Genomic DNA, 14216 nt, shown 5'->3' on the forward strand with positions numbered 1-14216 from the left:
TGTGGTTGCCTCTTGTGCGCCCCCTACTAGTTATCTGGCCTGAAACCCAGGCATGTGCCCTGACTAGGAACCCAACCGGCAACACTTTGATTTGCAGGCTGGCACTCAATCCACTGACCCACACCACCAGCGCAAGTATTTAAAACAACAAAATTTCCTCCTATTTTTATCTATGTCTCAAAATAGTTTTTTACTTGTAGTGTTTTCACTGCTACTCAATTCTAAGTAATTATTAACTTCTTTTCAACTTAAGGGTTACTTAGGAATTTGTTTTTATTTTCCAAAAATATGAGATATATTTAAGCTATCCTTTCTTTTTCTCAATTTTTAAATTTGAGCTATCCTTTTAAGAAAATTAATTAATTATGACTAAAGGACATAGTGTATATGGCATTCATACTTTGGCATTTGAGGTTCTCTGTGAAATATAATCTCTGGTTTACTTTTGGTAAATATTTGATAAATATTTGGTGTATGTTAGAAGAGAAAGTGAATTACCTGCCATGGGAAAATACTCCTTTTTATGCTATTCATTGGAAAATTTGTGGATTTTCTAAGAAACTTACTTGACTTGATTCCATTAGACAGTAGCCACATTTACAGATTTCTTTAAGATAGGCAGTTTCCTATCTTGGATGCTCTGATGACTGTGCAATAAAGCCTGGAGAACCTTAGAATCCTTACAGTTTAACACTGAGGGTTAGGATCTATGACGCACAGCCATAAGCTCATTTGAAGTCCGTAAGTCAAGCTGAAAGGTTCTATGAGACACTGTCTTAGATCTTTCTGAGGGTTTAAAAAGGATTATACGGATTCACTGAGAATATTCCAGAATTTAAATATTCTGAGAATCTTTTGCTAGAAGAGACTGGAAATGTGCAACAGGTTTATTTTCAAATCATAGCTCTATATTAATGAGAGCCATCCTCTAAATTTTACTCAAAACAAAGCTGCTCCATACCAGCATTATTCATGTAACTAAAAGGTAGAAGAAACTCAGTGTCTGTCGATGAATGAATAAGTATAATATAATAAATATAATATAATATAAATACCGACAATGTAATATTACTACGTTATAAAGGAAGGAAATTCTGACATATGGTCAACATGAATGAAACTTGAGGACGTTTTACTAAATGAAATAAGCCAACCACAAAAGACAAATTTTGTATAAATCCCCTTACACATGGTACCTAGAACAGTCAAATTCTTAGAGATATAAATTAAAATGGTGATCTAATTCAGGAGCTGGGTAGAATGGGGAATGGGAAATTGCTCTTTAATAGGTACAGAGTTGTAGTTGTGCAAGACGAAAAGAGCTCTGGAGGTCAGTTGCACTACAATATGAATATACTTAACACTACTAACTGTACACTTGAATATGGTTAAGCTGGCCATCTTTGTGTTATGTAGACAGTATTTTACCATAATTAAAAAAATTTAAAAGCCAAAAACAAAACAAAACTAAGCAGATCTTTCTTTATCCTATGTTTCCCTTTTTTGTATTCTATCATAGTCAGCTACAAAAACTCGGCAGAATTTTCTGCATTTTGCCTAGAAACTTCCTTAGCCAGATCCACAAATTCATTTGTTGACAGTGCTGGCAAACTCTCCACCTGCTATGTAACACAGGTCCTTTTTCTTCTGCCTCCAATACAATTTGTATCACGGCCCTTCAGGACTCACCAGCATATCCCCACTTTTCTTAACCATCTCTTTGAGGCCCTTCCAGCTTCTGCCTCTGTCTGGTCCCAAAGCCAGTGCCACATATTTTGGGGTTTTTTATATGTCAGCAACCCACTTCTAGGCACCAGATTCTGTTACAGTTATCTGCTGTTAGGAGTAAATAATGGATGGAAGCCAGTCTATCAGCATCTGTTTTTATTGACTCTTTATTTTAGCATCACTTCTGCCCTGGAACCCACCCCATCAATAGTGATTATATATGCTGTTACTATCAATTTCTTTTTGTAGTGATGGAGTGGGAGATTATTGTCCACAGTAACATGGATAAGAAGCAAAAGCAGAATTTCAAAACTTTCCTTCAACCTATCCAGTCTTTCTTTCCATACATTCATCTACAGCAGTTCATGATAGTTTTCAGTTTAATTGGGTTTTCTCAACCAATCTCTCTCTCTCTCTCTCTCTCTCTCCTCTCTCTCTCTCTCTCTCCTCTCTCTCTCATCATTCATTTAGCTACTCCTTGCTGCTCTCTATTATTTTCAGTTTCTTCAAGGTTCATAATGGGAGTGCATTGCTTTAGGAGCTAAGGGAAATTGTTGTAAAGACACAGGCCATGGAATTTTAGTCTGATGGAAAAAATCATTAAAAAATGTTATAATACAGTGTACTAAGTGATATGAAGAAGCTAAGTACAGTGTAGTATGGGAGAATGGATAAGTGGATTTTAAATCATATTTGGAGTTCATGGAAGGCTTTAGAAAGGAGTTAGGTAGGAATTATAATAGATAAAGCACAGTTTAGGCCAAGGGGCTTTAGGAAGAATAATACAGTATCTACGAAGGAATGGTGTTTTGAGAGCACAAATGTTTAGGACTCATGCAATTTTGAATGGCCTAGAAAAAGTGTATGCAATAGAGTGGTTGGAAAAGTTAGTAGTGGTGGGGCTGGAATATAATGTTATACCAAAGAATTTGGATTTTTATTCTCTAGGAGAGTGGGAAATACTGCTTTCGAACAGGCAACTGTCAGGATCGGGTTCTTTGTTTTGAAGACAGCGGTGTATGATGCTCAAGCACTAGTGACCCTCGTTTGCATTGTGACCTCTCTCTAGAGTCCTGGAATGAGCAAAAGCAATGAGCTCTGTGGTCCACTGTTTCTAGTAAAATTGGCAAAAGGAAGCTATTTTAACTGCAACAGTCTGTTTGTACTATAACTTGCCTCCATTACAGGTTAGTCTAGGCTGTGGGCATTTTTGGAAACCAGCTAAGGGGAATTTCAGCGTTATTTAGTCTGTGTTGAGTAATATATATTAAAGTACCTTTGTAGTCACTTCTATATGTAGCTGAATTGTTGCTAGCCATCCTGGTATAGGCATTCTGGTAAGAATCTTACCACCCATCCTGCAGTTACAACACCAAGATGTAGGCCCAAAGGTCATATTGTGATACAAACATGTATTTGTGATTTCGTATTTGTTTCTTAAAGAAGGACCCTAAGCCATGTAAGTTTTAAGACCTACAAACTAGGATCTTTACCTGGAGCAATGCTAGACAATAAACTATTATTAGAATTTTTAGCCCCATGAAAGATGAAGGTCTGAACCAAGGCAGTGGTAGTAGAAATGGAGGGAAAGGTTCAGGAGACAAAAATCATGCTGGGAGTACAATCTAGGTAACTTGGCAATCATTCTGATAGGAGGTGAGTTGCATAAACGGGTTATCGACTTTGGTAATGGGGAGGATGGAAGCCCATTCACGGAAAGAGCTTTCCGTAAATTACGGGAATTGTGAGCTTGAGTGTTTTGGGTGTCAGACAAGTAAAGGAAAAGGCTGGTCTGCAGCCCAGCTAAACACCCGGGTGTTTGGGGGATATTATTTGCTGTATTGCTATATTTTCCACTTTCTGGAGAGAGCTTTCCACCCTTCCCCCCGCCCCCGCTCGCTTTCCTGTGCTCTGTCCCAGGAACAACAGCCACTTCCTTGCCGCAATGCCAGCACTCCCTCACCGGATGTGGGGGCAGTTCCCACCTCCGAGGTGCTTGCTGGAAGGGTGCAGGCACAGGGCGTTCAGCCGGGTCTAACATTTGTCCACAGTGGGGGCTCACGCATGTTTGTGCCTCTATGTTGCTTTCAGCAGTGTATTTTTCCTCATAAAGAGAACGTTCTCATCCTACTTAATTCCCCAAACCTCCAGTGCCCTGCAGGAAGTCAACGCGCCCTCGAGAGCTTTGTAAGTCTCCAGGCACCCAGGCAGAGGCGCTAATGAGGATGAGTCAGCGCTGAAATCTCAGCTGGTAAACGCAGGCCTCATTACCTTGGGGGGTCTTGCACAGAGCTCAGAAAACTGGGTGAGCTGAGTTTAAAGTATGTGCCGACGTTTTGGTTCCCATGTATGAACCAGAAGTCAAGAGGGAAAACTCTCAGCAATTAAGACGCCAATTTCTTCAGCCAGTTTTCTCAGGGAAGGGACCAGAGTCATTGCAGCCTCCTAGAATCCCAAATTAGCCATGTCCCTGAACTAGCTGGTAGATTTCAAGATTTCCACTATCTTGCAGTCAAACTCAGTGTAGCAGGATAGTTGAGGAAAACTTGACCTGAATAATACTAATTGTAGAACAAATAGAAATGCATAGTTTTATTAGTTTAGTACTTACAAATGCCTTCTAAAAATGACGTTCATAGAATACCAAAATGTTATGGACAGTAGTAGTCCAGCAGGAAATTTATGTCACTGAAGATGACTGATAATTTAAGTGTGTGAATACCAACTTGCTGTAATAATACCTGGAATGTTAATTGAGTTAGAAATCTCACTTCTGTGAGTCTTATCCTGACTACCCTTTTAAAAAGAGTGTGACCTACCCTTCTTTTATTATGTGCTCCAAATTTATTTTTTCTCCATAGCACTTTTTACTTTGTAATGTATGGCATAATTTATGTATTTTATATAGTCGTTTATTATTTTTCTATCCTACACTAGAGTTAAACTCAAGGATGGCAGGATTTTTTTGCCCTGCTTATTAATGTATCTCAAAGGCCCAAGACAATTTTGGCTCATAGTAGGCAGTAAATAAATATTTATTCATTTAATGAAAGAATGAATGTTATTTTCCAAAGAGCATAAAGTAGAGCCTGAATGGGTTTGCATGATTATCCTAAACTATGGGGAACATAGTTCTATTGAAAGTTCTGGTAGGAAGGTGGTCAACAAGTCAACAAATGTCTATTGAAGCCCTGCTATACCCCCCGCTCCCCAAGTTTAGCATCCCAGCTCTATTAAACATACTGCTACTTTAAAAACTGGATTATATCTTTTGGTGTTACTTGAGGGCAGGGCCTATTTGTTCAACTGCATAGCATTTGTTACAGTGATATATATATATCAGACCATAAATATTTGTTGAAAGAGTAAAGGAATGAACTTGGTAAGGGATTAGGTTACTTTGTAGTCCAGTTATTTTTCAAGTAAACATTTGTTTGTGAAATTATGGTCTCTAATAATTGCAAACTGCTACCTGTTTCTCTGAAGGATTTGTAAATTTTCTCTGATAAACTTTGGGTTTTCATTCTAGTGTTCACCTGAAGAATTAGTCTACACATATTGGGCTATCTGGATCACCAAATACTGACCAAAGGTTTTGGTTTTCCTCTGCTTTCTGTCTCATTTTAGCATGTTAATACTACATAGTGGGATACTTTGTCATAGGTTCATAAGGCTGACTAAAAAAGTCAATGATTTATTCACCCAACATGAAGCCAAAAAGACATTAAGCCACTCTGTTGGAAGAGTTCGCTATAGTTTAGAAGGAGACAAGAAATGAAGAAAACGAGTCCTGACCTGTGGTAAAACAGGCTTGCCTGAACTCTCTATCGCGGTCCTATCGCGGTCCTATTGCGGTCCTATCGCAGTCAGTGCCCCACTCCTGTCCTGACAGGTGATTTAGCTTGATAAAACAGAATCACTGGTGTTTATAAATCAGTATTTTTGCCTTGAATTTTGTTGGCTTTATAGTTTTATTTGCATTTATTTTATAATTTTTGTAGGGGTTTTGTAGCTATGAGAGCTATGATATAAAGACTTTAAGCCTCCCTTTATGTATGTACATATTTAATGATATCATAATGAAAATAGTTTAACTTGGGGATGTGGGACCTTGAAATTGTTGTTTTACTTTTAATAGGTTTTAGTCAGGTGTTTATATTTTACTCAAGTTTGTGAAAAATGACAGCAAAGGTCAAGCTTCAGGGCCCAGGACACAGCATATTGATTTCATTGAAGTCCGGATGCAATAGTTGAGTGCAGGACAGATATTTCTGCTGCATCTGCTCCTAGTGGTTCTGGTGGTGGTGAAAAATAGGAGGGACCCTAGGAAATGTAGGGAGATTGACCAGAGAAAAATGGAGAAATTTTAGATAAAGTTGTAGCTTTCTTTGATTTGTGCTTTTGGCTCCAAATTTGTGAGTTCTCTTTCTTAGTGACTTTTCACAAATGGCTGAGTGAAATGCACTGTTTTGTCTTCTGCTTTAAAAGAAAAATGCTAATTAGCATCTCTGTAGGTGATGCAAAACTCTGGTGTGGAACACTGGGTGACTTAAAGAGCTGTTTAATCTTATCACTATAGAAAATCAGAGGAAAGAGATGCATATTTCTGATATTGTCCTCCCTTCTGATATCTACCCCCATATTTCTCTAACCTGGGTCTGCAATGGGAAATAGGAATAGAAAAAGAAATAAGATGAGGACTTTGTTTTAGTTTACTTTATAAAAGGGATACTGGGAGCAGGTGTTATTTCAGAGTCAATTTTGCTGTCATGTCCAGAGAAATACTGTCTGGGTTCAGTTAATCAACAAATATTTATTAGCACCTACTAAGTGCCAGGCATTATACGGGGTGGGGGGAGAGGAGGCTGAAGACAAGGAATAATAGAGAGTTGCTCCCTTTGGAACTTAATAAAACTAATACTATTATTTCTGCCCTATTGTTTCTTTATCTCCAATTAGTATACTTTAGTTGAATACGAGTGGGCAGTTTGAAAATTTTATTTATACTGATCTGTCTGATTTTTCAGGGTAGAATAGAGAGTTAGAAATTATAAAGGCTCAGATTAATTTGTTCTTTTTATCTTTCTCTGCTTTTAAGGGGTGTCATGAAAGTGGACATAAATCTTCAGAAAGTGGACATTGACCAATGTTCGAGTGATGGCTGGTTTTCAGGAACTCACAAATGTCACCTTAACAATTCAGAGGTAAGAACATGAAAATAAAGCCCTCTGACATCAGAAGCCCAGAAATCTATTACTTATGATGTATTGTATTTGTACTAGAAAAAAATCTCTTATGCGTGTCTGAATGTTGCCAAATGAACTGAAAAAAGAGTAGGAAATTAAATTTGTGCAGAATAACTGTTCATTTGGAGGCTAAGAAAAGGCGGAAACTAAAATTATGTCTGAAGTTTGGTATTATTCAAAGGCTAACCCTATTCTTCAAAAGAGGCTGGAAATGAAAATAGAATGAAGTGAAAAACCAATCCTGGAGGGGTCAACCTGTTTATGCATATTTTAATGGAATATGATGCTTATTGAAACCTTGATAAAAATTTTTAGTGAGAGTGTTTTCATTGTTTGTACTTCATCATTTTAAAATCTTAGTTTAATACTTAGTAATGCAGTGATTCAGAGGTCTCTAAGTTCAGTTTATTTTTATACATAGTTTTCATGTCTGTCATAGTAGAAAATATCCCTCTCAAGTATATGTCATTTCAAACCCACTGCCATCTTTTAGAAAAGCAATAGAGAGAGTAAGGCAGGAAAACACCGAAAACAAGAAGAAAACTGTATACAGGGAACTGCAAAGGAAATGTGTATATTTGTGTGTGTATTTAAAATTTTCAGTTTCTATCTATGCTTTATTTCATGGGATTATGGTCAGTTAGGGACAGACATAGAGATTATACCTCTGGAAATAAAGCTCACTTTTCTGTTCTGGCTTCAGACAGGAAATGTGATAACATCCTTATTTCATTTTCAGTAATCTATTTCTGAGGTCCCAAAATGTGAAGAACAAATGTACAACAAAATTCTTGATCTTAAATACTCGGGCTCTCCCAACTATAAGGTCATGAATTTGTGAGGAAAGTTAACTGGATTTATTTAAAATAGAGGGGATATTTCCTTAACTGTAGTAATCTATATCTTTATTTTTTGCCCATTGTGAAAGATGGTTGTACATAGTACAGTTTTAAGGTAAGGAATGTTAAATCAAAGGAAAATTAACAATAAACACTTATTTGTCCAGTACATAAATAAAACAGTGCACAGACATGTACACAGCTATACATGCATGTACATGTGCCCATTGCATGTTTTCCTTGTGCAACCCCCACATATCCTGCATACTTTCATACCACTACCACTCCTTAAATAATCTTCTGCAGTTCCCCATATTCCCCCCTACACTCTACATATACCTCCACCTGCCCCCATACTCCCTACCACAATATCCCTCAATCTTTCTACCCCTAGGTCCCCTAGTCCCCCATAATTCTTCACATACCTCTAACTTCATCACACATACCCATCAATTACCCATGACCCCCACATCCTCAATACCCCCTGCACATTCCCACACATACCCACATCTTCTCCCACTTCTCCATATGCCTCCACATGGCCCGCATTTCCTCCACTCTCCCTAATTGGGATTCAATCATATACGGAAATGTTTCTGTCTTCTCAACTCAGTTAGGATCCTCTTTTCACTTTCTTTCTCTATTTATTCTTACAGCTTTGAACATTTCTGAGTATCTACTTCCCTTTGGATGATTCTGGCATTTCTAAAGATATGAATTTCAGTCACTGATCTGGTGAATATCATTAGCCTGATGATTATCTCCATGCCAGTGATATATAGCCACTTAGCTTTCTCTTTTAGGCAGAGTGGAATTTTTTCTGCTTGACTGTCATCTCTATGTGCTCATTTCCGCATAGCCTTTCTCAGTGGTGTTCCTGGGTGGTTCAATAAGTGGTCTATTTAGAAACAAAGAGGTATTTCTTCTTTAGTTTGTTACAGTTGCTGCTTGCCTCTAATAATCTTGGAGTAGTTTCTGTTTCTTTATAGCACACCTATTTATTTGACTAGATTGTCATGTTGGAAGAAACTCTTTGTCCTTTTAGAGGATTAATTTATTTTTATTGCATCAGTGTTATTAGCTTTCTGGGCATTGTTTCTTTTTAAAGCTTTCAAATAAACTAAGTTATTTCAAGATAAAATATTATCCTCTATTCTGGTTAACAAAGGTTAGGTTGGAATGCATAACTTTGGGGATTATATATGAGAGCATTATATATCTTTTGATTCCTATAGGAAAAACTAGAAAAACATATCCTACAAGACAACTCACAGTTCAGTGACTCATCTTAAAATGTGATAGAAAGAGGTCCAGTGGTCAAAAATAATATCATCAAACACTGAAATGTCTGTAAGACATAGACTCCTGATTCCTCTACTCCCTTTGCCTGCCTAGGTACTGGATTTGGGAGTAGGAGATCTTGGTGTCCTGGGCTGAGCCCTCAAGGCCCCTGGTACTTAGTCTGACTCACACAGGCTGTCACGGAACTCTTCACACTTTTTGGTTGGGCTTCTCTCAGGTCCCATAGTTGGTGGTGGATACTCAGGGCACCTGAAACAGTTTCATACCATATCCTCAGTCTTTCAATTCCCTTCCTGTGCTGATGCAAATTGGAGACTGGGAACTGGCTTCTGTTGAAGTTTTTATTGCTCCAGAAAACAGAAAGAAAAATCTCTTCTTCAGGTCATTTTCTACCTGCACTGGCTCCCCTTTGTTCCTTGTCACAAATCTTCTATTATGGACCCCAAGAGTCACTGTGTAAATTGGTTTATTTTGGGGAGTAACTGACGGGAGTCGTGTTTGTGGGGTATAGAGGCCATCCTTTAAGAATTTCCGTATCATTAGAAACAGAGACAGTCATCCTGTTCACTGTGGGCTTTATCTTGCCAATGTTTAACATTCTTGTCTTGTAAGACTAGAGGATGTTACAGATTTCAAAGTTATAATTGAGGCAAACTTTTCACTTAAAAATTTTTCCAGTGTGTTGACTTTCAGCCTCCAAGGTGTCTTAAACCAGAATAGCAAGTCTGATGTTGGAAGCAAGTGGTATGTGACCAGTGACAAAAGCCTTAGGGATTATTTTTAAAAGGTATGGAATAGTTTGTGAGCAAAATAATTACTCAATGGGTATGGGTCATTACAGAGTCTCTGAGGCCACTAAGTATTTTTTGAAGGGCACAGTTAAACAAAATCTGAATCAACAACCAGAACTGGATTGTAGGATTATTCTGACCGTTTTTATGTAACTGAGTTGGTTCACTGCAACATGGACCTGATCATATTGTCGGTATCCAACTAAATAATTCTTTACCTATTTTCATATCCTTGTTTGCTTTGAGTACACACTTCTTCTCTTATAGAATAGTGTATTTAAAACAGTATAATAAATTGACACTCATTTTGTTTTAAAAGTATTCTTTTGTTTTAATCATTGTTTGAAGTATGAAATATTAGGACAGCATCCTTGAAACTTTCTGTTTATATTCTATTTGTAAAAATGCTTTATGCATCCACCCATAGTATGGATATGTTTTTACCTACGAATTATACATGCATCTTTCATTATATATTCTATATATTATAAATCAGAAACTTAATCAGGCTGAAGATAAAGATGAAATAATATTTTAATGTAGATTATATTTGATAAAAATAAGTGTATCTTTAATGTGAGTAATGTAACTGATTACAATTTTTGAAAAATTTTTAGTGAGAGTGTTTTCATTGTTTGTACTTCATCATCTTAAAATCTTAGTTTAATACTTAGTAATGCAGTGACTCAGAGGTCTCTAAGTTCAGTTTACTTTTATACATAGTTTTCATGTCTGTCATAGTAGAAAATGTCCCTCTCCAGTATATGTCATTTCAAATTGAAGAAGCAAGTTGTTGACTGTGTTTGCTAAATCACAGAGCTCATTTTGCAGTTCGATCTACCAATTTTGCAAAGGTTTTTGCAGAAATACAGGTGGCAATTTTTCATCTTACCTGATGTCAATTGGTCCCTGCAAACTAATTGAAAAGCTGGACGTTTTAATATTTTAAAGGAATAAGTTAAAAATTTACTCAAACTTTTACAAGGAATATTTTCAAACAAATTAGGGCATTTTGTTTCCAAGTTTAAACTATATGGCTATGTGAGTATTTATAGTTTTTGGCAACAAAAACCACATAGCACTGAAAACACTTCCAAATATCCATCTTCAAAACATTCACTTCAACAGGCTTACTCATGGATTATTTAAATGTCACTTTTATTTTGAAGGAAGAGCTTAGATCTTTTTTGAAAATACCTGCTGCATAAACACTGCTGGCAACCACTTGTCATCGCAGGGCAGGTCAGCAAATTGGGAACATTTCTCTTTGTTTGTAAAGAACAATGCATAACTAATCTTTGAGTTCAGAAACAAGTGGTTCACTTTGAGATAATCAGAAAATCTTTATGTGGAAAACATTTTCCAGGTCACACAGCATCTCATTATGAAGAATTGTAAATATTTTACCATTTAAAATCATATACTCTATAAATTCGCTCAGATGGTCAAATATAAATGGTAAGAAATTGAAATTTAAAAGCAAATGAAGGAACCAAGTAACTACTGTCAGTATTTCTGTCTCGAGCTCCCCGTTTTCCTTCAGGACACCTCAAGTGCCTTATCAACATTATGGTCATATGACTTGTGGACTGATTGAGGGCATTCTCGTCGATCCAAGTCTTAAGTATTATTAGTAAAGCTTAATTTACCTATTTTTTAATAAAAATCTTCATTGTAAGCAGAAGTCCTGGTATTTTCTCCTTACTGCCAGTTAACTTCCTGTGTCCTCTGCTTTGGAGACCACTTCATGAGCGTATCAGACTTACTGTCCTATCTGCAATCACTGGAATGTTTGGGACATCAGCTCTGCCAATGGTTTTGTATACTTGCTGTAAGATAGTTTTCCAATCTCTCTTTTTTTATTGAATATATTGGGTGAGAATCTACTTGAAACTCCTTACTACTTCATTAGATATAAGTTAATGAATCTCTAAAGACATGTTTTTAAAAGTTAAAAATGTAAGAAAGGATATCATTTAGAACACCAGAAAAGATATTTAATGCAAAGGTCTAAAGAAAGCAGAAGTTAATCATTCTCTTTTGAAAGCCCTCTCATATACAGAATATAGCTTACTCTTTGGCTACTTCAGGGTTTAGAGTATTTTTCTGGAGTGACTGAGTGAGATTATTTAGAAACAGCTATATATTACTTCTCATCTGAAGGCTGCAATCTCACTATTGTTTTTCTTTTTTCTAGAAAGGTTCTGTCCTACAAATATTATTGTTCAATTTGTCACCTGTCTCTAGAACTGTGCTGTCCAACATGGTAGCCACTAGTCATGTATAACTATTGAATTGTAAATCAATTAAAATTAATCAAAATTAAGACTTTAGGTCCTTGGCCTCACTAACCTGATTTCAAATGTATGATAACCACATGTAACTAGTGGTTACCTTATTGGACAATATAGTTATGCTCTGGAATATGGCTAGTTTATAGCAAAGAAAAGCCAAACAGATTATTGAAAATGTTCAAACCTTTGAATTTTCTCATATAGTTAAATTAGTAACACTGCCTTTAAGAGCACTAAGGGATGTTGAAAGACAAAATTGAAATGAATTTTGGCATATGAAAGCATTGTTATGATCTACCATATTAATTCAGCTGAAAATATAAATAATGAGAAACTTGCAAACTATTTTAATCCATTATTTACACTGGAAAATGTAAAAATCCTTCAGTAAATGGAGTAACTATAAGTGATCTTAGAGATCTTCCAGATATTTAAATTTCCATTGTTTTTATAGTAAAAACTCCCTTTTTCCTCATCACCAATACAAAATGTGATTGATGAGAAGTCACACTTACCTACGAGAAGGCAGGGCAATGATGAGGTACGCACTGGTGCCTAGCACAGTGCCTGATGCTTTGGTTGAATTAATGGAAGCAGCACACAGTGTTGTTACGTGGCCTCCCTATTATATACAGCCATTGCTTTTGATTTCTCCATGGAGTTTACCAAAATAAAGTTGAACTCTTTTCTTCCTAGTAGCCATTTAGACATTTGAAGACTGCCGTTGGTCAGCTTCTAAATCTACTTTCTTCTCTGCTACACGTCTTCCGGTCAGTCAAGTATCCTTGCTTTACTAAGCTCAGCCAAAAGAGGTCCTTCCACTGCTATATGGGTTCCTATTTGTTTTTGAAGTAGCGAAGCCCTAACTTCTTTGATTTTTGTTACATAGTCCTTCTTTCTAAAATTCATAGAAATTAAGTATATTTTTCAGTTTTTCACTGTGCTCCTCAGAGTTATTTGAACTACATATCCTGCAATTGTTCCAAAACTAGGGTTAGGAATCACTATTTCAGAATAACTGTACTGAGGTGCCTATGAGTCAGTTAAGGGAAAGGTGGCTCTCTTGTTCAGAGAAAGATGTTTCCAACAAGTTAGCGAGTTCACCAGTGGCTAACGCCACCTTGTGGTTGGGGATAGAGAAGGAGAGGGAGAGGGAGAGGGAGAAGGAAAGAGAGGGTACTATCTCTGGTGGGAAAGTTTAAAATCAATACTAGAATACTATATTTTTTTCTTGTGCCCAGTGAAAGCTAGTTGGTGCAATGGGCTCTGTTTACTTCTTAGACCACTGTTTCTACACTGTCTCCTGCTACCCAGTTCTGACTTCAGTTTACTCCTCTCTAATTAGGAATAGTAGGCTTCTCCGTTTTCTTTTCCATGGAATGCCTTTCCTAATAGATTAATAGAATAAAAATGTGTTTCTTTTCATTTATTCAATGTATATTAATTAGCACCTGCTATATGCCAAGCACTGTTTTAGGGCTTCAGATGCACTGCTCACAGAGATTATCCAAAACAGAGGTTATCCAAAATTTAAAAGAAATCATTTCATTCTAGAGAGAGCCAGAGAACTTAAAAATATATCAAATGAATTTTTAAAATAAATTTTGGACATTAACCTCTTATCAAATGTATCATTGGTGAATATGTTCTCCTATTCAGCAGATTTTCTCTTTTGTCATTGATGGTTTCCTTTGCTGTGCAAAACCTTTTTAGCCTGATGTAGTCCCATTTGTTTATTTTTTCTTTTGTTTCCCTTCCCAGAAGTAATATATCATAACAAATATTGCTATGAGAAATGTCCTATATTTTATTCCCCTTATTTTCTTCTAGGATTTTTATGGTTTTGAACCATACACTTAAGTCTTTAATTCATTTTGAGGTTATTCTTGTGTATAGTATGAGAAAGTGGCCTAGTTTCATTTTGTTATACGTATTTGTCCAATTTTGCCAACACCATTTATTCAATAGACTATCTTTACCTCATTGTACGTTTTTACCTACTTTGTCAAATATTAA

The 14216-nt window shown here is 36.5% G+C and overlaps 1 protein-coding gene across 1 annotated transcript in view; it reads left to right on the forward strand.

Annotated features, from left to right (window-relative positions):
• The window catches only part of GPR158 (G protein-coupled receptor 158), a 331316-nt gene that overhangs the window by 17303 nt on the left and 299797 nt on the right, over positions 1-14216 (forward strand). The window contains exon 2 of the mRNA XM_024575934.3: positions 6827-6932. Within this exon, the coding sequence (XP_024431702.1) occupies positions 6827-6932 (106 nt within the window). The remainder of the gene's footprint in view (positions 1-6826; positions 6933-14216) is intronic.

Source organism: Desmodus rotundus, chromosome 4, assembly GCF_022682495.2.
Source record: "Desmodus rotundus isolate HL8 chromosome 4, HLdesRot8A.1, whole genome shotgun sequence".
Taxonomy (NCBI): domain Eukaryota; kingdom Metazoa; phylum Chordata; class Mammalia; order Chiroptera; family Phyllostomidae; genus Desmodus; species Desmodus rotundus.